Here is a 24,425-nt window from a genome sequence, read left to right as displayed (position 1 = left end):
TACTGTTGTTACTGTATTTGGCATATCAAATACGCCGCGTGGAGCTTGCCAGGCTCTGTCTGTGTCTGTGTGGGCGGAATATTCTTGGTAGCTTCTGTGCTCTCCAAGAGGCATAAATGAATAGGAAGTGTCTTATAATGCGTCGTGTGCAGCTTTGTGGCCACGTGGTCTGGTGAGTGGCCTGGAGTGTGGTGGTGGTTGAGCAGTGGAGGTCGGCTGCTGGGGCTGGGTCCCTTGGAGTGGGGAGGGCTTTCACCCACCCCACAGCCTGATGCAAAGTCTGGTGGCATGATTCTGGGAGCCTCCTATTATACTCCCTTTTAGGAGGAACTACCTTGAGTTCTGGAGGGTGGCTGATGAGGAGATTATCTGGTGCTGGCAAGGTGTGACTTAGGGCATTGATCCCTGAGTCACCAGAGACTCGGGCAAGCAGGCAGAGGATCTCTGTTCCGGGTCCCATTGAATACAGGGTCCAAGATCACAAAGGTCACAAGGTCATAAAGTTTCTAAAATACTATAGTATTTTATGTGTGTGTGTGTGTGTGTGTGTGTGTATATATATATACATATATATGTATATATATTACACGGTGCCAGGGGTCAGTTGGTGGGTGTGACCCCCGTCTACTGGAATTTGGAGGATCTGCGTGGAGGGTGCTCAGCCCCGATCCGAGTAGGCTTGGAGATCTGAGCCCCGGGACCCGCGTGCCTTTGTTCCTCTGCCGGTACCTTTATGTGTGCAGAGAGTGGTCTCAGCATGGTGGTGGCTGGTCCTGGAGGTCTTCGACTGCCGGAGCCCTGGTCGGGGCGGGGAGGAAAACTCAACCCGCTCCCTTCCAAGGGTCCCCGGCGAGGACAGCCAGGCACGGGGGCAGGAGACTCTGAGCTATTCAAGACTCAGAGACTATAAAACCCAGCTCCCGGAAGACATCTTATCATCTCATTCCTACTTTGGACAAACTGGCAGGTTCCGAATGTAGCCTGCCCACATGGCAGAGTCTGGCAAATTTCCCGTGGCGTACCCAATATGCCAAATACCAGTAACAATGTAGGGTCTCATTCTCCTAACTCTGAAAGAGCCTTGAATATGGCACTTTTTAAAAAAATCTCAGGGCTAGGACGAAGGAGACGTTACTGGGGCCTGCTCGAGGCAATCGACGACATATATACATATATATATATATATATATATATATATATATATACACACACACACACAGTTGGGTTGAAGCATAGTACTTTTTTACATCTGTGATTAAAATAGGTCTTTATTTTTTTGGTTCTGATTTTGGGACTAAGCTGACTGTTTGCTCTTTGCTCTGTGCTCAGGTGTCCCTTCTAGCAGTGCTTGTGGGACCATATGTGGTACCCGGGAACAAACCTGAGTCAACCTCTGGCAAAGCAAGGACCAGACTCATTGCACTATCTCCCTTTAAAATAGGTGTTTAAAGTAGGTGTTTGAAAAGATATTCTTCCCTCTAGTTTTTTCCAAGCAGTGTGAGAATTGCTTTCTTGCACATAGCAGTGCTCTGAGGCTGCTCCTGCCTCTGTACTCAGGAGTCACTGCTGGTTGTTCTAAGGATCTAACCAATGTCAGCCACATGTATGTCAAGTAAAATCCTTAATTTCTGTACTCTCTCTCCAGCCCATTTCTCTAGTTTTGTTAATCACCCTTAAGTTTTATTCTTCTTTTAGTTTTACTAATATCCCTTAAGTATTCTCTTAAATTGTTCCCTTTAACTTGGAACAAAATGAAAAAAAATTGATGAGATGAAAATTTAACTAACAAGACATTTTTCCATTAAGTTGAACAAATATTTTGGCAGAAATTCTCATACAGTTTTAATGATGTTTTCTTTTTCCTGTTTATTGTAATTTATCTCATGATTTTGATTTTAAGTTCCATTTTTGAATTTATTGTATTTTTTCTGAGTTTTATGAAACCTGTAAGAATGCACTATTGAATTATAATTATAATTATCTCACTTTTAATGACTTGGCTTTTCTATTTATTTCAGTTTAAAAAGAAATAAATAAACTCAGGTCTTCATCCTACAAACTATAACTTTCAAGAATTTATTAGAGCTAATGAGTTATGTTTAAGATATTATAGCTATTATTTCTCAATAATTTTTATATCTTTCATTTTTACTTATTTTGGGTTTATGGCTTAAATATTTGTTACTATCTTATCTGCTGTGCTAATAATAATTTATTTCTATATGATTTTCTGTGCTGTATACTTTATCAAGTGATTGTTTATTCTGTATCCCTTGCCCAATTTGACTCAAAATAAATGAATAAATAAGTTGAAACTGCAACACTTCAGGAACTATAAAGTCCAACAGGGTGAAAAAAATATATTAAACACATGGAAATTAAAGATGACCAAGAGACGGTAAAACATCAAGTATTTGATGCTAGAAAAATAGTACAAAGGTTAGGGGCTGCCACAGTCCTAACACTGTCCAGTATACCTCCTTCCAGCACACACACCAAGAAAACAAACAACAACAAAAACGTGTACTTTTCTGTGTCAGAGTAGGTAACAGTAAAATAAGTGAAAGTTTACGTCATTAACTTTTCAAAGGAAGTTAAAGCTGAAAGTTAGGTTCAAATCTTTGTCTCATATTTGCCTTCATATTTATGTTTCTAACACACGTAAATATATATATTCATATAATCATTTTCAAATGTTTATTATGATAGTTACATGATTCTATGTTATGAAATAAGAGGGACTAACACTGTTACTCTCAAACAGAAGTGAGGAATGAGAATTCTTTTTCCCTCAGGGCCCACTAGGGTATTTAGAATATTATTCATGGGATGTGCATATAGTAGAGGCAGGCAGGTCATGGTCAGCTAAGGAGAAGCAAACACATTTGTCCTGGCATGTACTAGAGATGCTAGACCAAATTCTTTTGTGGGCCTCTTATGGTCAACTAGCAGGTGGGATGTTCCCCACCTCTGACTTAGAACTCAGAAGATCAGTGATTTTTCTCAAGATTATTCTACAAGAAAAGGACAAGTGTGTAGGTCTTCTTTCTTTCCTTCCTTCCTTCCTTCCTTCCTTCCTTCCTTCCTTCCTTCCTTCCTTCCTTCCTTCTTTCTTTCTGCTCTCCAGTCTTGTTCTCTTTTCTACCACTAATTAAAAGACTAGTGCGAAGGGGTGGGTGAATGGCATCATGTAACTAAACATGCAACTAAACTAACTAAACACTAGTTCTAAATCTTTAAGAAAGTCACTAAATAATTTTCTCTTCCTAAACATTGCGTGTGAGTCTAGGAAGAATCCAAAGAAGTCTTTTTTTTTTATTCCTCAGATTACCCTACTCAACTCACACGGATAATACCAGGATTCAGTTTTACCAGTTGTTGTCTCTGTTATATGTTGAATGGATTGCATGAAACAGGATTTTTGCCTCTATCTTTATTTCACCTGATCTGAACCAGTTTGCTGCTCTGTCCAGCTTCACAATTCAATTTCTTGTTATAAAACAAACACAAACCTGTGAACTCATGCTCTTTTTGTTTTATTGATTTACATTTTTTTTTAGTTTTTTTATTTTTAATTAATGGCTGGAGCAATAGCACAGCAGATAGGGCATTGGCCTTTCGCGCAGCTAGCCTGGCTGAGCCAGGTTCATTTCTCCAGCCCTCTCGGAGAGCCCGGCAAGCTACCGAGAGTACCTCGTCTGCGCGGCAAAGCCTGGCAAGCTACCTGTGACGTATTCAATATGCCAAACAGAGTAACAACAAGTCTCAAAATGGAGACATTACTGGGCCCACTCGAGCAAATCTATGAACAACGGGCAAATAGTGTTTGTGTGTTAATATTAGTTACTTGCAATACTATAAATGATGAGGTTGTGTGCATACAAAATTCCAACATACCCTCCATCTAAGTATTCGTTTCCCTCAACCATTGTGTCACTGTTCTTCATTCACCTCACCAACCCCTTAAACTCAGTTCTGTAGATTAGTTCTCAGGTTCTGTTCCCTTTGGCCATTTGTTATTCCCATACTAGGGTTCTCTCTTAAGGGTCATCCAGTCATGCTTCTTTGTCACAGGGGTCATTATCAAGTAATCTCCTTAATGCTTGATGTGTCCATCCATTTCAATCTAAGCTCTATATTTTAAATCTCTTCTCTCCCCTGTTAAAATATTTAATAAAATTGTTACAGATTGAGGAAGGTCTTAAGATAATTTAGGTTCGTGGCTTTCAGCTGCTCACAATGACATACTGGCACCAGTCTGTGGATTTGCAGTGGGAAACCACTGATTTACAGAGTTTACCAGAGAGAAAAATAAAACTGGAAAGTGCAAGGAAGTAATCGGCATGTCACATTTCCAGCCCGTGGGATAGCATGAAGGTCCTTGAAAGTCATTGCTAAAAGTTACCAACTGGATCAAATGACTCTTTTTGTTTTCCTTTTTTAGTTTTTGGGCCAAGCTCAGCAGTGCTTCAGAGCTTCCTCCTGACTCTGCATTAGCTATCACTCCTTGCAGGACTCTGAGCAAACCCAGGTCAGCCATAGGTGAGGCAAGCACCATAACCACTGTACTATCACTCCAGTCCCAGGTGACTCTTAATCAACCAGATGGATTCTTAAAAACGTGATACATTAGAGAACCTAAATTTAGCAGAAAGGTTTCCTTTTTTTCTTAGTTCAGATAACCCTGTTTCATGATACTACATAAGTTTTACAAAAGCTTTACATGTCAAATTCATGATATCACATCACACCCATTACCAGAGTTGTAATAACCTTCCAGTAATATTCATTTGACTTCCTCTGACCATTCACTTCTCCACCAACCAACCCCATCACATTGCCACCACCCCTCTTCTAGTCAGATTATTTGTTGTCAGAATTTTTTTTGTTTCTTTGTTTCAATCTATAATAATCTTTGCTCGATTTTTTGTATTGTACACACGAGTAAAATTATATGTAATTTGTCTTTCTTTTTTGGCTAATTTGCATATCACAGTCTCATTAAGTTCCACTTATCACATATTTTTATAATATAATATACCATTGAATTTGTATATCTTATTTTCTTTATCCTTTCATCCATTGTTCGACACTTATGTTATTTCCATATAGTTGATATTGGGAATATTGTTATAGCAACATTGAAATATATATATATTTGAATTTTTATTTTCATAATCTTCATATAGTAACCAAAAAATGAGATTGTTGAGTGTAGGTATTTTAAATTTTTTACCATCTACCATAGAGTAGGAATTTCAGTCTGACAGAGCAAAGAAGAATAGTGTGAATAGAACATATTAAAGAGAAAGCACAGTTTATCTTAATCTCGTCATAAGAACACTTGATTTAGACATTCCAGTCAGAGCGGAGACCAAAGGGTGAGTTGAAAAGACACTTTGTAAAAGTATATGAGAATTTTCATATGTATATACATCTATAAGTGGTATATGAATGTTTAGATATATTAATATCAATGGAACTTGTATATTAATACTCATGAGAATTTGCTGCTAAATGTCATAGGAAATAGTTGAAAATGAAGAATCAGAGAAATGGGAGATATTCAGTAATTTAGTTTAAGGGAAAATAATGAATTTTAATTGGCTCTATTCTATTTGTGGTAAACAAAAATGTTTGTAGTTATCTTATTTGAAATGGTGGTCCAACACCCAAAAGGAGAGAGAGAACACAGGGGATTGCCCTGCCACAGAGGCAGGGGGGGATGGGGGGATGGGGGTGGGGGGGGTATTATCCATGGTGGTGGAAAATGGGCACTGGTGGAGGGATGGGTATCTGATCATTATATAATCAAACCCAAGCACAAAAAATTGTAAATCTACAACTGTACTTCATGGTGTTTCACTAATAAAAAAAAAAGAAATGGTGGTCATATGTGTTATAAGAAGGAGGATTTTGAGAAAAAAAGAAAGCACAGAGAACTGGCTCAAAATTGATGATCAGAAATAGGAAAATGGAACATTATTTAGAATAACTGTATTGTTTTCTATACATTTTAAAAATTACTGTGAGTCACATTTTACTATTTTTAATAATGCAATCAAAGGGTCCCCAGGCTGTTCAGGTCATGGGAAAGTGGTCAGGTCAGGTGAATGTTAACGAAACTCAGTGTTCTCATCAATGCAGAAAAAAATCTCCAATCATTACTAACATCATCAAAGCTTTCTTGTCTTTAACTCCTATCTTTTAACTTGGTGATGTTATACTTCATCTTTCCCATTTGTATGAAAATTTATGACAGTTAATCAATGTCTGTATTGATACTTGACTATTCTTTTAAATAATTGATGCTTTAAGTAACTCCTTTAAGCCTCTTTTTGGCTAGTTTGAGTTTTAAAAACAAAGGTACAGATTCCTCAGTGCTAAAGCATGCCTTGGTTTTGATGAAAAAGACTGCCAAAATCAATCATACCATGTAGCACCATTTTGGAAGTGTGATAGGTAGTTTTTGCCCCATTTCATATAGCTATCTGGAGTTTTCACTGGGGGTTGCTTTGGGATTGTGCCATGAATCTTTATGATGGTTCATCGCCTAGAACAGCATGGGTGATAAGGAAGCAGCTGCATGCAAACATTCGCTGTGTGAAAGGATAGAAAATGTATGTACTTGCTCTTCCAGGGAGGCCTCATTGCTATAGCAGTTTATCCCATTACTAAATACGTGCTGTGCTGTTATCCTCACATTCAGCTGCTGACCAGCAACGTGGTCCTCAGCTTTAATAGGGAGCATATGATCACTCCAGCTGGCAGGTGACACCATTTGGCAAAGTTCCCCAGCAATTCAACAAAAGATTTTCAAATATCAAAGCAAGGGAGGGGGGAAACCTCTGTCTATTAGGAAAAAAGCAGTCTGACTATAGTATGCAGTTTGCTACTCGAAGAATTGCTGTGCTTAACTTACTGAGTTTTCTGAGGGAAAGAGAACGAAATTGGCTTAGAAAATTTGTGAGTTATTCTTGCAAGTTGGTAAATAACTCATAAGAAATGAAATTTTGTTTTTACAAAATAACGTAGTTAAAACTTGGGCATAGTTAAAGATTGGAGAGAGCTTTTATTTGGGTTGGGGGCATAAATAAAAGGTTTTCCTCTGGCTCTGGAGTCAGGACTCATTCCTGGCAGGGCTCAGGGGACCATGTGGGGTGCCAGGGATGGAACTGGGGTTGGGTGCATGCAAAGCAAGTATCCAACCTGCTGTACTGTTGCTCCGGCCTCAGTCTTAATTTTGCTAAAGTTTTAATTAGAAAATACACACCAATAAGGATTTAAATTGTATTGGTTATGGAAATTTAAGTCCAAAATTTTGTTGAAGAACTGAATATTTTAAATCTTTTAGGAAAATAAAACGTCACAACACGGAAAATCTTTAGGGCGGGATGCTCATGACCTGAGTTGGCTTGCACAACTTAGAAGTGGCATTTTAGGAATGTTCAGCCTCTTGCACCTGAGTCAAGTATTCAGTATTTTATATCTTGCTAAAAATTGAGAACTCACAAGAAACTGGACCACTTTCTTGGTCTATTTATTAGTATTGTAGGAAGAGGAAGATGCAATTCTAGATAGGGCACTTTGCCTTGTACACAGTTGACCTAGGTGACCTTGATCATAACCATATATAATCTCCTGAGCTATGCCAGGAATAGTTGCTGAGCACTTCCCGGTGTGGGGTAATGATGGGAGAAATGAAAGGAGAGAGAAAAGGAAGAGGGAGGAAGGAGACAGGGAGGAAAGAAGGGATGAACAGAGGGATGGACGAAGGGAAGGAAGCAGGAAGGGAGACCTATAGAAAAGATAAATATTATCATAGAATTATGTTTCTGAATTGATCTCTGAGCATTATCTTAAAAGTAAATTACTTGTATATGAGCATGAGAGAGTACACTAAAAACATGATTGCCAAATGACTTAAAGATGTCTTACTTTATATAAAAACGCTTCCACTTCTGAGCATGCCACTTATTTTCAAATAGGCATTTGTAGCTGCAATATTCTGTGTGTATACTAAGTTCTGCAACCCTAAAATCTTACTGGCCAGGATTAGAACAAACAAACTTATGAAATCATATATGTGACAATAATGTCCAAACTAATATGTACTAATTGACTACAAGTATATTTTACCTTATGCAATATGAATATTTCAATCTATTTTGAATGCTAAATCTTATCTTTTCCAAATTCAAGAAATTCTTATTAATGTTAAAAAATATGTAGGTCAGTATTTCTTAACTGTGAGCCAAATGGCTCTCTTTGGGTCCAGCATATTCTATGGGAGTTGCATGTGCAAAATCACATAAATGGAATCCCATGACACAAAACTAGGTTGCCAACTTGTAGAATAGAAATCAGACAAATTTGGGAAGAGGTCATGGTCAGAAAAAGGAGAAACCATGATTTAAAGTAATATCCTTTATTTTGATATGCCTACTGTAGTAGAATGGCTAATATAATTCATTTGTATCTTTATAAGAATGAAATATATTCTTGAATTCAATAAGAATATTTAAGTGCTTATACATACGGAATCTATAGGAACTAATAATGACACATTGCTATGTAACTTGTGTCTTGGTAAGATATTTCTCAGTGGCAGAATGATTTATATTGGTGAAATTATTTTAATTTGATTATACTCATGTGACTGTGATGATATATTAGTGATTTATCTATCATCACAGTTACATGAGTCATTGAAAAGGAGCTGCGGGTTGAGCTGCAGTGTGAGGTGGTTGTCCGGGGTTTCAGAAATTGGTTAATCAGTCATCCAGCACTTTTAAGGTTGCCTGTGGAAAATTGTATTTTAGTTTGTTTTTCATGTAATTTGCTTTGACTTTGGGGGGGAGGTTGGGAGAGTGGCGTGTTGGGGCAATGCTCAGGGATTACTCATACTTTATACTTAGGAATCACTCCTGGTGGCCTCAGGAGTAGGATGCCAGGGATTGAACCCAGGTCAGCAACATGCAGGGCTAGCACCTTACCTTCTGTACTATTACTTGGCACCATAATTTTTATTTTCTAATGTGCTCACAGCGGGTAGGGCGTCTGCCTTGCACGCAGCCAACATGGCCGACCCGAGTTCGATTCCTCCGCCCCTCTCGGAGAGCCCGGCAAGCTACCGAGAGTATTCGATATGCCAGACACAGTAACAACAAAGTCTCCAATAGAGACGTTACTGGGCCCGCTCGAGCAAATCGATGATCAACGGGAGGGCCTTTACTTTACTTTACTTTACTTAATGTGCTAATAACATGGTCCTGCCATGAATGTCTGGTATATGTTTCATGCCCCTTCTCACTGTGAAAATCAGCCTGAGCAAAATTGAACTTATACCTCATTCCTTGAATTGCACCCATTGATCATGTGCTTAGGCATTTGCAGACTTAAAATTTCTGTAAAGATCCCTTTGTTCTTTCATTTCCAGCTCTATGCTCGTTGTAAAGCCTTAATTGTTCTTATCTATGGACCAAATTTTGACTGGGATTTTGGGTACTCCATGGGTAGAACATTCAAACATACTTCCTATCATTTACAGTTGTATGCCTGATGTGATTTATACTTCAATAATATGCTACAGCCAGAATTAGATTCTGAACTGAATCAGTTGAAGGAGGTACAAGTTCTATTTTACCAGATCTGACAATACGGTTTTAGATAGGGCCCCCAAATTTATAAATCAGATAAATTGTATGATTTTTTTTTTGCTTTTTGGGTCACACCTGGCAACGCACAGGGGTTATTCCTGGCTCATGCACTCAGGAATTACCCCTGGCAGTGCCCGGGGGACCATATGGGATGCTGGGAATTGAACCCAGGTTGGCCGCATGCAAGGCAAACGCCTTACCCGCTGTGCTATCACTCCATCACTCCAGCCCCAAATTGTATGATTTTGACGACTAGAATTTTCTTGGAGTTTGACTTAGACTAAACCTTCACCTCTAACCTATCTGATTATTTTATAAATCACTTAATATATGATTATTTTATTTGGTGTGACCTATCCAGTTTTTCATTGTCTGTAGTAAGTAGAATTTTATGGGTGTTTGTGTCCCCACTATAAACATTGGATGTCATATATATTTTGAATGGTTGGGAGATTTAGCACTAGATCTGTCTTCTCAAACTTAATTGCACAAATAGACACCTGGAAATGTTGTCAAAATACAAATTCTAAATCAGTAGTGTAGTATAACATTTTGCATGTCTAATAAGCATCCAGATAATACTGCAGATGTTTATCCATGAAGAATTTAGAGTAGTAAAACTTTATAGTAGGCTAATCCTCCAGGAAGAACCTCAAACCACAGAGCTGGTCTTAGTCTTTACATAGATGGTTAAGAGCTATTCTGATTGCTTTCATTACTTTATCTGGACTATAAAATCTATTTCTGTGATGACATACCGCTGTAACTTCTTTTCTGTCTTATTTTAAACAAAGGAATAATTCTTTTACATATGCATACCAACCTACCTACCCATCTCTAGCAAGGAGAGGGGTTGTAGGAGACAGAGACAGACATAAGCAAGTTGATTCTAAGGTGATTCAAGAAAGAGTTTACAGCTGTTTGTTTCAATGTTGACTTCAATGCAGATATTCAGCCATTATATATATAAGGCACTCCTGTGTTTTTGCTAATATCTAATAATATCCGATGTCAGTCATAATTTTATCTGATTCCTAAAGGAAAAATTTTCACATGGTACTGTGGCATAGGCATAATGTAGTCCACAATTAGAAACTTTTCCTGAGTATCATCCATACCACCTAGAGATAATTTGCTTCAGGAGCCAATATGGGAGATGGTATTCCAAATAACACATGCTATGAACTAAAATGCATGAATTTATCTACGCCTCTACACTTTGGAGACAGTGAAAAGACATGTAGATTACTGGAGAAGAATGTTTAACGTTAATTTGACCAACTTTACTGACAACATGAGAAATGGTACTGAAAATAGTCACAGATTATGAAGTCCCTTGATTATCACAGATGAAGCTTTGGACTTAATCTTGACAAAATGTGGGTCTTGAGAAGTTTTTATTTAATAAAGTAATTTAATCATACTGATATTTGGAAATATTTCTTAGGCAACATCCAGAAAGAAAAAGGGTATCTTTGTTGGAAAACAAAAATAATTTCAGATAAAGCATTTTAAATGTCACTGTTTTTACATAGATATAATATATATTATATATCATTTATATATAATTTTATATATAACATAAAATGTACAATTTATCCATTTTAACATGGACCTGAAAGTAAAATATATTGGATAATCAGAGTTTTTAAAATAGCTGTCATGCACTATTTACAATAGCTAGAATCCTGAAAAAAACGAAAACAGATAACTGGTTAAAGAGACTTTGGTATATCTACACAATGGAACGCTATGCAGCTGATAGAAAAAATGAAGTCATAAAATTGGCATACAAGTAGATCAACATGAAGAGTATCATGTTAAGTGAAATGAGTCAGAAAGAATGGGACATACAGGAAAGATCTGCATTCAATCGTGGGATATAAAATAACATAATAGGAGACTAACACCTAAGGACAGTTAAAATAAGGTTCAGGGGGGTATGGTGCCACCAGAAGATCAATCTCTACCTGTGAGGTGAGTGCATCAGCAGCCTGATGGCACCTTCAGACTTCCAGATACCCCAAAATTGCTGCTGTGCCTTTGGCCAGACCCCAAAAAGGTGGGGCAAAGTTTACCAAGAAAGTAAACGGCCAAAAGTTAGGTATGTGGGAAACACACCCACAAACCACCTCCAACTCAGCTATATACTTGGAGGCATGGCCTCTCTGGCTCCTGATCAAGCTGTTTAATGGCTATAATCCCAGAGACTCAGAAACAAATAGTGGAACCCAGTGGCTTTTGGCAGAAATGCGTCCAATCCCTGCAGTAGGTTACTGGTGCTGGGCCAGCCCAGGTGGAAATAGGTTTTGTGCCTTGGCCTGTTCCCCCTGGCAGCCCAGTGGCCGCCATCCTTCAGAAGCCACTGGACAGTCAGGTTTGGGCCCTTAGTGACAAGACATGTGGGGCCTCATGGGATGGGGGTGGAGCCAGCCCTTTTATCCCTATCCCAACAAGACATGAATGGCCTCTCTTGCTCCTAATCAAGCTGCTTAATGGCCATGATCCCAGAGATTCAGAAACAAATCTCTGAACCCAGTGACTTTTGATGAAAATGTGTCTGGACTCTGCAGTAGGTTACTGTCGTGGGGCAATTCCAGGGCAGAAAGGGTGCTGTCCCTCCACCTGCTCCTCCTAGGAGGTTCGGTGGCCGCCATCCTCCAGAGGCCATTGGACAGTCAGTTTTGGGCCCTCAGTGATGAGACATGTGGGGCCTCACGGGGTGCAGGTGGGCCGGCCCTTTCCTCCCCTTCCCAAAGAGACCCTGACTCGCCGCCCATGAATGGTCTTTCTGGCTCCTGATCAAGTTGCTTAACGGCCATGATCCCAGAGACTCAGGAGCATATCTTGGAACCCAGCAGGTTTTGGCAGAAATCCTTCCAGATTTATTTGTTAAAATTTGGGAATTTCAAAATCGCTCAGCCACTACTGCAGCCACACGACATCATGTTATTCATAACCAGCAATAGAAAACAAATTGTCTACTGTTGCCTTTTCAGCCATCTGAGTATTGGGGTAAAATCCCAAATAATAATGGTGGGTATGGTGTCAATATATTGAATGTAATCAAAGTAGAGAGAGAAAGAGAGAGTAATGTGGAAATCATCTGCCCCACAGGTAGGGGGAGTGTGTGGGACAGGGATATACTGGGATTTTTGGTGGTAGAGAATGGGTATGGGTGAAGGTACGGGTGTTTCATTGTATGACCGAGACTTAAACCCGAAAGCTTTGTAACTGCTCTCATGGTGAATCAATAAATAAAATTATAAAAAATGAAAAAAAATAAGGTTCAGCACCACTGCCCCACGACTATATACCTGATCTCATACGCTAAGGGAAAAGGTAGCTAGGATGAAGAGAGGAGCACTAAATAAATGATGGTTGAGGATCACTCAGTATAGTAGATGCATGTTGAAAGTAAATGAACCAAACATGATGGGTGCTTTTTAACTGTATTCAAACCATAAGACCCAAAAGGACAGAGAGAGTAGGAGAGATTGTGCTTGCCACAGTGGCAGGAGGTGGGAGGGGGGTGGGGGTGGAGGGAGGGATACTGAGAATATTGGGGATGGGGAATGGGCACTGGTGAAGGGATGAGTACTTGAACATTGTTTGACTAAAACACAATCATGAAAGTCTGTAAGTCTTTAAATGTATCTCTCGATGATTCATTAAAATAAAAAAAATAAAAATATATAAATCAAATAATAAAATGACTGTCAGGGAATACTGTGCCCTGTTATTTAAGTATTAATTTTGTGGAGAAACACACATGACGTCTTCAATGTTTCCTCCTTGCTCTGTGCTGGTTCACTCCTGGTGGTGCTCCGAGGACCTTATGTAGTGCCAGGACCAAATCGGAATCCACCACTTGCAAGGCAATCACTGCTTCATACACTATCTCTCCATGCCTGCCCAATTATTTTTTAATTGTCACTAGAAACAAGTGTTAACCTCTTTGCTTCATTTTCCTTTCATGCTTATCTGATCTCACTTTATCTGGTACAAGGTGTACTGAGTTATATGAGATTCTGTTTCTATGCCAAACTTCTATTCAGTTTGGCCTTAGCTACCTGGACTATCCTGAACATTGCATGTAAATTTTAGTATCTTGCAAAGAGACTATCATTTTCTATTTCCTTTTGGCCTTTTCAGATGCCTAGCTCACATCTTTGACTTTCCAGAATTGTATATTTTCATGAAAACCATTAAAATTGGAAAGCCTGGCTTTCCTATGTTCTATGGAACCACCGTGTTTGCATAAATGGAGGAAGGCAGAGAATAGTGGAGTATGGCAACTGAATAATTTAGTAGACATGTATGATTTAGTTATCTAGTCCCACTAAGAATTATAATATAAAATTAATAAATATCATGTAACTCCTACTTCTTCTAATCTTCTGTGCCTCCCCAAGCAGAGTGATATACTTTTAGCTTACTATTATTACCTTGCATTTGTAATACTGAAACCAGTTTCAAATAGACTGAGTTAATTATGTTTATGAAATAATGATTTAAGTAGGAAAATATAGGAAATACAAAACAAAAACCAAAAAAGTTGTAAAAAAGTTGATAGAAAATTGTATGTACTACATACATAAAAATTCTACATAGTCATACAATTTAATGCAATATTACCACTTAACCCAGTGGTTTTCCTTCCATGATTCCAATTGCTACAGGTCAATGAATGCTAGCTTAAATATCTTGGTTGAAATATGTCGTTTTGAAGCGAGATCAAATGTATGTAAAGGTATACTCTTCTAGTTTATAATTATTCTTAATGTCTTACTATTCTGTATCTTGTTTATAACCTAAACTTTATTGTAGCTATGTAAACAGTACATATAGGCTTTGCTACTATTTACAGTTTCAGACATTCACTGGGATTTTAGGAAGTAGCCCCTATGAAGAATGATAAACAACCCTACTGTTCTCTTCTTTATGCAACTCATTATTCATATGTAGTAACTGCATTGAAAATTGTTAGCAATTATCAGCAAAGTGAATTTGTTTTGACCTTTCACAATTACTTTACAATGTTCTACTTTGGACAAGCAGCATAATTGCCAAGTGTGTTAATGGTATGTATCCTGAGGCTATAAAACAGCATTATCAGTTGATTCCTGAAGTGCCTGAAGCTTTAGTATTGGTTCAGCTAAAGCAGCTGCATTCATGCACTAAGGTTTACAGTTATGTTAATATGAAAAGAAATAGGGTAAAGTGGTTAATTAAATCATTTCTTTCTTAGAAAACCCAAGTTCATGTTCTAGTCTGCTAGCAGTATAATCTTAAACATATCCTATAACTTTTTTTAAAGTTAAACCAAGTGAATGTCCATTGTCAGCAGTGAGCTGTGTCCTGGGTTCAGAGAGTGTGGACATGCGGACTAGAGCATTTGGTGGCTGAGAACCATTCCTCTGGCCTGCCCAGGGCAGCAGACAGAGAAAGGATGGGGGGTGAGGGGTGGAGGAACAGCCCCAGGCTAGGTGGTCACCAGGGACCATTTATTTCTCTCTCTTCTCCTCCTCACCTCTTACAGCTTCATTCTCCTGCTTCTCTCTTCCAGTGTGGTTATTTCTTCCCCAGCATAGTGAGATCTCTTCGCCTTTACATGTTATTATTCCCTTCCCTATTTACAGCGTTCGTTATTTTCTTTTCTCTATTAATAGTGTCATTATTTTCTTCCTCTTCTCCAACGTAGTAATCCATTTAAACAACAATAATAAATTTACTTCTTACTAATATTTCTAGTCATTTTATATAAACACAGTAAGAGATATACTAACCTTTAAGTTTAGCTCTTCCTGGAGACATCTTGCCATATATCCCAGACCACAGTCCTCAGGCCAGGTCAGTCTTTCCTAAACCCAACAGGGTCCTTATTCAGTTACATCTTTTTGGATTATGACAGAGTTTGTCCCATGATTGTGTTCTTATACTTATGGCACTTAGCTTGTACCTTTCAGATGCCAGGGCAGCTTACCGCTTGCCCTGGGCCCATCCTTGTTCTTTACTGGGACCCTCCTTTTGGGGGTGTTAGGAAGTTCCTGCCTCTGTACAAAAAGGACATTACTAAATAAATCATGCAAATGACATAAAGGAAAGAGAAAAGCAATATAGGATCATTAGTGCCTGATGATTAGTGCTGGAGCGATAGCACAGCAGTAGGGCATTTACCTTAGGCCAAGCTGAGTTTGATTCCTCCGCTATTGAGAATATCTTGCCTGCATGGCAAAGCCTGGCAGGCTATCTGTGATGTATTGAATATGGCAAACATAGTAACAACAACGATTAGAGGCCACCCCAGAAGCTTCCATTCCTCTCGGAGAGCCTGGCAAGCTACTGAGAGTATTCCGCCTGCAGGGCAGATCCTCACAAGCTATCCTGTGTATTCCATGTGCCAAAACCAGTAATTACAATGGGTCTCATTCCCCTGACCCTGAAGGTGTCACCAATATGGCAGGCAGCATTGAGAAGGACGAGAAAGGAGAGGCTGATAAAATCTCAAGGCCTAACTAGGCTGCCAAAACAAAGGAAGACAAAAATGATTGTCTATACTTTCAATGCACGTACGTACGCTAGCATCAGATGCATCCAGCAAGGACCTGATGGTACAAGCGCGAAAGATCAAGTACGACATCATTGGTCTGACTGAGAAAAGAAGGCAAGAATCACCTCACGCCGTTTTCGACACTGGAGAACAATTGCTCCTCGGAACATGCGATAAAAGAGGCATCAGAGTCATCGGTGTCCTTGTCAACACGAACTTGGCCATGAGCATTGATTCATTCGAATGCCTAACAACCTGAATCGGATCTTTACATTTGAACAGATTTGGCTCACAGCCGGCAGTTTCTATCTTCATTGTCTATGCACCAACATCCAATTATGATAAAGGAGAAATTTAGAAGTTCTACATGGAGCTGGAGAAGTTCTATAAAGAAGACCACACCTTCTACAAGATCATTGTGGGTGATTTTAATGCCAAGATAGGACCAAGAAGATCAGCCGAAGAACTCTATATCAGGATCCATGGCCTAGAATGGAACGAACAGGGTGAGAGACTGTCTGAGTTCATTATGTCGACCAAGACCATCCATGGTAACTCACAATTCCAGAAGGCCGAATCAAAACTTTGGACATGGGAGTCTCCCGGTGGACAGTTCCACAATGAAATAGACCACATAATATTCAATCGATGGTTTTGCCTGACCAATGTCGCTGTTGTCCCAAAATTCCATACGGGATTGGACCACCGTCTCCTTCGTGCAAAATTCTACTTCACGGAGCGGGGAGAAAGGGCTGCAAAGTTTAAGAAGAGAGCTCCCAGAACGACCACCAACTGGGAGCTCTTTGGCACTATTGCAGAAACATTGGAAGATGCTGTCATTGACAACATTGACGAGGAATACGATTGACTGGTTCAGCACGCCAAGAGAGAGATAGCCACAAAAAAACTCCTTTGAAAACTCTTGAGTTTATTTGCCAACATGGTTTGGCGTATGCCTCAGACAACCCCAAGTGAACGTGCGAGCTCACAAAGCAGTGCAGAGATGCAGTCAAGGAAGACCGAAAATAGAGAAGAGCAGAAGTGCTGATAGATGTGGCAGAAGCTGGGAAAAGCGTTCATAACACCTGCCTGTCCTTTGTCAACTGCAAGACCAAGAAGATTGCCCTCCGACATCCTGATGGATCTATCACATCTTCCAGAAGGTCAATGGAGAAGATTATCCATGACTTCTACTCAGATCTGTTCGATAGCCATTTCCACCTGCCCACATACCAAATTCCATAGGATGGATATGTCATTACAAATGTTCTCCCTTCCGAAATCCAACACACCATTTCGTCCATATAGAAACGAACAGCACCCGGCCCAGACAAGGTCAGACCTGAACACCTGAAGAACCTGCCGTCAGTATTCATCAATATACTGGCTCAGCTCTTCACATGCTACCTGTCTGAACGCAAGGTTCCGTCCCAATGGAAAACCAGCAGGACTGTACTACTGTACAAGATGGGAGACATCCACAACATTGGCAACTATTGCCCGATCTGCCTATTGTCTGTCATCTACAAGCTGTTCACTCGAGTCATGCTGAAAAGGATTGGCAGAACACTAGATGAAGGACAACCATGCGATCAAGCTGGGTTCCAGAAAGGAATCAGCACAATCTACCATATCCACACTATAACCAAGATCACTGAGGTTTCTCAGGAATTCAAGATGCCGCTCTGTCAAAGGCTTGATTTAAAGAAGGCCTTTGATTCTGTTGAGATGGAAGCTGTCACTGAAGCCCTAGCCAATCAGGGCATTCAAACTCAATACAGCAGGATCCTCCCTGAGCTGTATTACGGATTCACTACCAGGATCTCACCATTCTACAAAGAAGTAATCATCGATGTCAAGAAAGGGGTTCGGAAGGGTGATACCATTTCATCAAAATTCTTCAGTGCCACCCTCGAGAACATCACGCGATGATGGAATGAGAAGAAATGGGAGTGAAGATAGGTAGTCGGCAACTACACCACCTCCGCTTTGCTGATGACATCGTTCTAATAACACCAAACATTAGCCAAGCAGCACAAATACTGGCCGACTTCTACTGTGAGTGTGGAAAAGTCGGACTACAGCTGAATCTTACAAAGACAATATTCATGAGAAACAGCCTCATTCCTGACACTCCATTCACTCTCAACGGATCGACCATCTCTGAATGCAACAGTTATGTGTACCTAGGTTGAGAAATCAACATGATGAATGACCTGGCACCTGTGACGCACAGGAGGAAGAGAGTGGCTTGGAACGCCTTCAAGAGCATCGAAGAAATAGCTAAGAGGACAAAGAACCTCTGGCTCCGGGCACATCTCTTGGATTCCACTGTTCTTCCTGCTTTAACATACGCCTCAGAGACCTGGGCCCTACACAATCAGGATGAGAATGCTATTTGGGTCTCCCAAAGAGGAATTGAAAAAGCTATCCTTGGAGTATCACATTTCACTCAAATGAGAGAAGGAATCCGGAGTTCCGACCTCTGTCGACGATCAAGAATCAGGGATGCTGTCTCATTTGCCAAGGCGTCAAAAATCAGATGGGCTGGACATGTAATGAGATTTGGAGATGATTGCTGGACTAGAGCCATTACCAAGTGGATTCCACGGAACATCAAAAGACCACATGGCCACCTATCTACCAGATGGTCGGACTTCTTCATCAAGGTCAAGAACGATCGGCTTGAGGCTCTTCGCATTCCTAGAACGAAAAGACACCATTGGGCTACACTAGCACATGACAGGGACAAATGGAGATGTTACTGGCACCTACTCGAGAAAATCAACGATTAACGGCAAGTCAAGTGATCAAAGGATCAACTAACAACAAGTCTCTCAATGGAGATGTTACTGGGCCCGCTCGAGTCAATTGATGAACAACAGGAGGACAGTGCTACAGTGCTACCTTCTTAATAAAATAGGATGCAAATATATGAGCATTAATGGGAGCATAAGTTTAAGCTACTTTTTGTTTTATTTTGCAATTAATATCTATTTATTTTATTTTGTTTTATATTTTTTTTTATTTACATGGCTTACTCCTGGCTTTGCACATAGAGATCACTTCTGACAATTTGGCACATTTTGGATACCAGGGACCAAACTTATATCAAAGGCATACAAGGCAAGCACCCTGCCTGTTATAGTATCTCTCTGACCCTAACTTAAGTTTTTAACTTTGACTGTGGAAACTGTCAAGATTTATATTCATAAGGCTGTCTAGATCACATTTGGTTTGAAATATGTACACACATATATGTGTATATATGTTGCTATATACACATATATATGTTGCTATATACACATATATGGGGATGTACACATGTAAGTTCACTTATACATATATATCTTTCTGCTTAGAAATATATAGCAGGAACTAGAAGTTTTATCACTGTAGGATCAAACAGTCCTCATCGACTGCAATTTTCTTAGAAATCCAGGCAGCACAGGTCAGTAGCAAGAAGATGAGTTCTATATCAGCTCTGTCTGAAGGAAGCTAGGTCCACAAACGCCTCTGCACCTGGCTGATATACTTTGAAATGATTCTGTTGTGAGTGCTTTCAATGTCTGTAATGAGGACAAGCCCATATCTCAAGAGTAGTCACAGCCAGGAAAGCCCAGAGCTAATGGCTGCCTCCCAGGTTTTTATAGTGTTCCATTGCAAATGTAATTTGTCCAAAATAGTCATTTTACAAACAAGCAAGCAAAGAAACAAAATCTAGCAAGATATCTTATATTCCAACTTTCATCAGATTGCCAGGGTAACTGACTTGAGTCAAATACTTGACAAATATTCCAAGCATTGCTAACATTCTGCTTGTAAATGGAATATGAACTTGATGTTAATATCAATGTGTATATATGTGTGTGTGTGTGTGTGTGTGTGTGTGTGTGTGGTGTGTGTGAAAAACAATCTCATGAGGGTTAAGAAAGATAGCTAAAGAAGAATTAAATAATAAGACCTTTTAAAGAGAGAAGTTACAGATGTGATATATGGTTATCAAATTTCCTGTTTTTTTTTAATAGGTAAAGTCAGAAAAGTGTAGATTGGATCATCACAGATGAAGTTTTGTATAGTAGTAAGCTAATGCTCGGTGGCATAATACTACATGTCATTGTCATTTAAGTAAAAATGACATTTTGTTCCATTTTGCCGAAGAAAAATAGGGCTGATTCACATAGGCCCCTTTACCACCTCTCAAATGTGTCTACTTCTCAGGCGTTTCAACTCAGACACATTGACTTTGATGCTCTGAGCTCTAATTGCCTCTTAGGAATGCAATTTTCATACACATGCCAGCGAAATTAAGATTGAATGTGAGTAGGTACATTAAAGTGGACCTGCCTCTCTGTATGGTTGATTGCTAAAGTCAAAGATGGCACCTGAATGATTAGATAGAATTGTCTGTGTGTTCTCACAATAGAACAGATGGCTCCATCATGAAGACAAGCTGCCTCTGTTTTATAAACATGCACTATTAGTTATTGTGAATAAACAGGAGTCAACTCAAGGCCATTTAATTCAAGAAAAAAATTCTTAAATGCATATTTCCTAATCTTTTCAATCATGTATGGTCTCCACAACTTAGAATACAATGATTCTTTATTCAAATAAGAGAGCACAAGAAATCTGAGCACTTATAGAAATTGAAGGTCCTCACAACAGAATCCCTTCAAAATATATCAACCTGGTGCAGAGGCCTTTGTTTACCTAGCTTCTCTCAGACATAACTGATGTTGATAAGTGTGCAATTAATATCTATTCAGAGAATATGTCTATAACATAAATATCTATTTATGTTTTTAGAACTCCTGATTCATTTAAGAGACTCAATGAATTTAATATTACATATAGTTTAATATTACATTTTACACACATATGTAATATGAAATAACTAAAAATTCACATATAAGAATAAACATCCAATACAATTATAACTGACAAATAAAGTTTCAGAATACATTAAAATGGTAAAGCACATAGTAAATTGTGTTTTTCATCAAAAACATTAAGTTACCATGCTTAGCAAGTAAGGCATGTTTATTTAAATCACTAGGCAGAATGGAAATTAACATATGTTCAGATCTTGGTCTCTCATTTTCTAAATTAAAACAAATCTGGAATGAGCAAAATGCACAATATGGTAAAGTTAGTTTCAGCTAATTTTGCTTAATCCCCTTTATTTTCTATTTCCCACGAATGGCTTAACAGCTCTTGCAAAATAATAGGCAATGCAAATGTTAGCTTTGAGTCTAACTGCCTTTACAAATCGTAAATGTTGATATATTTTCAATGAAATTGCAATTGCACCTCCAAGTAGAAATAAAACTGTCCGTGCTTATTTCACTCAAGAGTGTAGAAGACAAAGTTCATAATGACCTGAGCATTGATGATTAGAATAACAATGCTCTTTTTCAGTTTTTGCCAGCAAGAGAAGCTGCCAATGACCTTCCAGTCCTGTGTGATCACCAAAGAGTGCCAAGTGTCGGAGTGGTCAGAATGGAGCCCCTGCTCTAACTCCTGTCGTGATGTGGCATCCCCTGGAGGTATCCGTAGAAGGACAAGGACTATCAAACAATTTCCTATCGGGAGTGAGAAGAAGTGTCCAGATCTTGAGGAAACTGAGCTCTGTGCATCTCAAGGAGAGGAAGTTACCCCCTGTGCCACGTAAGTCTGTAGATACTTCCCCTGCATGTCTGCCCAGGTTCTGTGTTCATGAAGCTATTTCATAGTGACTGAATCCTACTTGGATAGATAGTGGTTTTTAGCAATTTGAAGTGGGGAACAATAAAATATCTTTTTATAAACACAGTCCTAATAAGACAAGAGTCTCATAGAATGTAAATCTCCATGTAGACTAGATCTTTAGCAGCTTTCTGTGTATTTTTTATTGAAAATTTTCTATAGTTGTTGGCAAATTATCTCTAAAGAGGAAAATAATAAATGTATTACACTTTATGGGCCACATATGTCTTTGTCACAATGACTTGAGTCTGCCATTGGATCTATAAACAATATGTAAACAAATAAGGCTGGCTCTGCTCCAGTGAAACTGCGGTTACAAAGACAGTGTCAGGTTGAATCTGGTCCTTAGGCCGTATTTTTGTCAATCCATATTCTATAAGATGAAATAAATTTCCAGAATGCAGGTTTCTATTAAGTAAAGCTGCTTGGTGAGCAATTCTTATTAAAATTCAGTACTATATGTAACAAGTCCTACTCAGCTGAGTAAGATACATCAAAATAACATGATGTAAAACTCCTTGAGGTCAAGAATTACATTTACTTGTCTTAATTTTGTTTTCTCTTTGAATCAATGCTATATATCATAAGATTCAGCACACTATATGTGCCCCATAAATGTTCCTACAATTTAATTGAAATAAAACTAGTATTTGGCATTATAAAAGCATTTTTGCCTTCAAAAATATCATTTACCAGACATTACTTTGAATTATATTGGCAATAAATATGTTTTAACTTAGTCTGAAATTTATAATGTAATTGAGAGACTATTAGAATCTCAATGGTTATGCATTGGCTTCATTGAGAACTTCTTTAGAATATTCTATACATTTAAAGTATTTTCAGCAATTCATACTTCATGAACCAACAAGAAAGAAAATTTCTACTGCTACTAACATTTCTAATACAGCTACCAAAACTAACACTAATACTGAAGATGTGCACCTGACCTTCAACATTGCAGCACATTGGAATCCTGTTCTCCTATGATGAAACAAGTGACTACTCCAAAGAGAACTTTATTACAAATTTTTCTGCCTCCCACACTGATTGTAGGCTTCTCTCTACATCTTAAGCTAGAGGAAACTCCCAGATTTCCAACATATGGGTCACCTTTAAGTTTCTGCTACTATGTTGTGTCTCAAATAGGTGTTTTCTTCTTCATCCTTCTAAGTAATTCAAATACAGTTAATAAAAAATAAAATTTTAATTTTATCTCTCCTAACAAACAATATTCATTTCTTTCTTTCTTCCTTTCTTTCCTTTTGTAGAGAAGGTTGGTGTGTGGGTGATGGGTTAGGGTTGTAGCTGACAGTGCTCTAGGGTTATTATGGCTAAATGCTTGGGGTTCATTTTCAGTTATATGTGGGGGAAGGGGAATACATGAAGTAGTACAAAATTGAACCCTGCCTCCTTTCTTAAAAATATATATCATTAGCCCTTTGAGCCATCTCCCTGGACCATGTTCCTAACCTGTGTTTTAGGTACTTGTTCTTGGCCTTCCAAACTGTTCTATAAGGCCCCAGGGCCACTCTGTAACTCATGGTGCAATTGATTGTTTATATTGAAGACTAGGGCTCAACTGCACAGGTTCTACAATGTCAAGGATGACCTGGTGGTATTCAGAATGTACAGGCCTATACCTAGGGACAAAGTAGGGGGTCATGTGGTGTGTGGATTTTATCTGGGTCTGGTGCAAACAGGTGTCTAACCCCAGTGCTACTTCCTGGTCTACCTATTTTGACTGTATTCAGTTTTCCTCACTCCATTCAAGACATCCATTATGTATGATTTGACACTGGCCTAAGTGCTTCACATCCTTTATAAACAAATATCAGGAGTGTTGTTCCTTGATGCTCTAAATCCTGCCCCTTTGTCAAGCTACCAATCTCCACTTATAAAAATGAACAATGGACATAAAGGTCAGCTTTACTATCGTGAAACTTCCCCATTGACAAAGCAAAGCATATAGATCAGTCATCCACCCTTTTTGTCTAATTGAGGTGAACATTAGAACATCCATTTGCACCTATGATGGCTGTTAATCTGATTAGTCCAGTTAGGATCTTGGTGAAAATGACACATAGTGCTACATGAGCCATTTTCTTTGTGCTTTTAGAATATCAATTTTCCTTGAGGTTGAGAAATGCCATCACTTTTTATCTTCAGTGGCATGGGGGAATGCTTCCCCAGCTACCTTCTTAAAGAAAGGCTGGGCTGACAATCCCTCGGCATTTGTTTCACATCATAATCTTGATTGGAGCTTTAATTTAGAATCATAGTTCATTTTTCCTGTACTCCACTGATTAGAAATGTCAGCTCTTTTCATCATTTACTAGCTCTCTCAGGAATTCTCATGGCTGAATGGGAAAAAAAATCTTATTTTTGACAATAAAGAGAAAGCTCTAACTTACAAAAAAAAAAGCTTAGTCCTACAATTATTATATACTTATCATTTTGATACA

The 24,425-nt window shown here is 38.8% G+C and overlaps 1 protein-coding gene across 2 annotated transcripts in view; it reads left to right on the top strand.

Annotated features, from left to right (window-relative positions):
- THSD7A (thrombospondin type 1 domain containing 7A) overlaps positions 1–24,425 on the top strand; it is a 486,579-nt gene that overhangs the window by 196,077 nt on the left and 266,077 nt on the right. For both annotated transcript variants that reach the window (XM_056118708.1, XM_056118707.1), the window contains exon 3: positions 21,634–21,882. In XM_056118708.1, the coding sequence (XP_055974683.1) occupies positions 21,634–21,882 (249 nt within the window). The remainder of the gene's footprint in view (positions 1–21,633; positions 21,883–24,425) is intronic.

Source organism: Sorex fumeus, unplaced genomic scaffold, assembly GCF_029834395.1.
Source record: "Sorex fumeus unplaced genomic scaffold, SorFum_2.1 ptg000037l, whole genome shotgun sequence".
Taxonomy (NCBI): domain Eukaryota; kingdom Metazoa; phylum Chordata; class Mammalia; order Eulipotyphla; family Soricidae; genus Sorex; species Sorex fumeus.
Note: the sequence above shows the minus strand (reverse complement) of the source record. Positions and strands in the feature narration are given on the sequence as shown.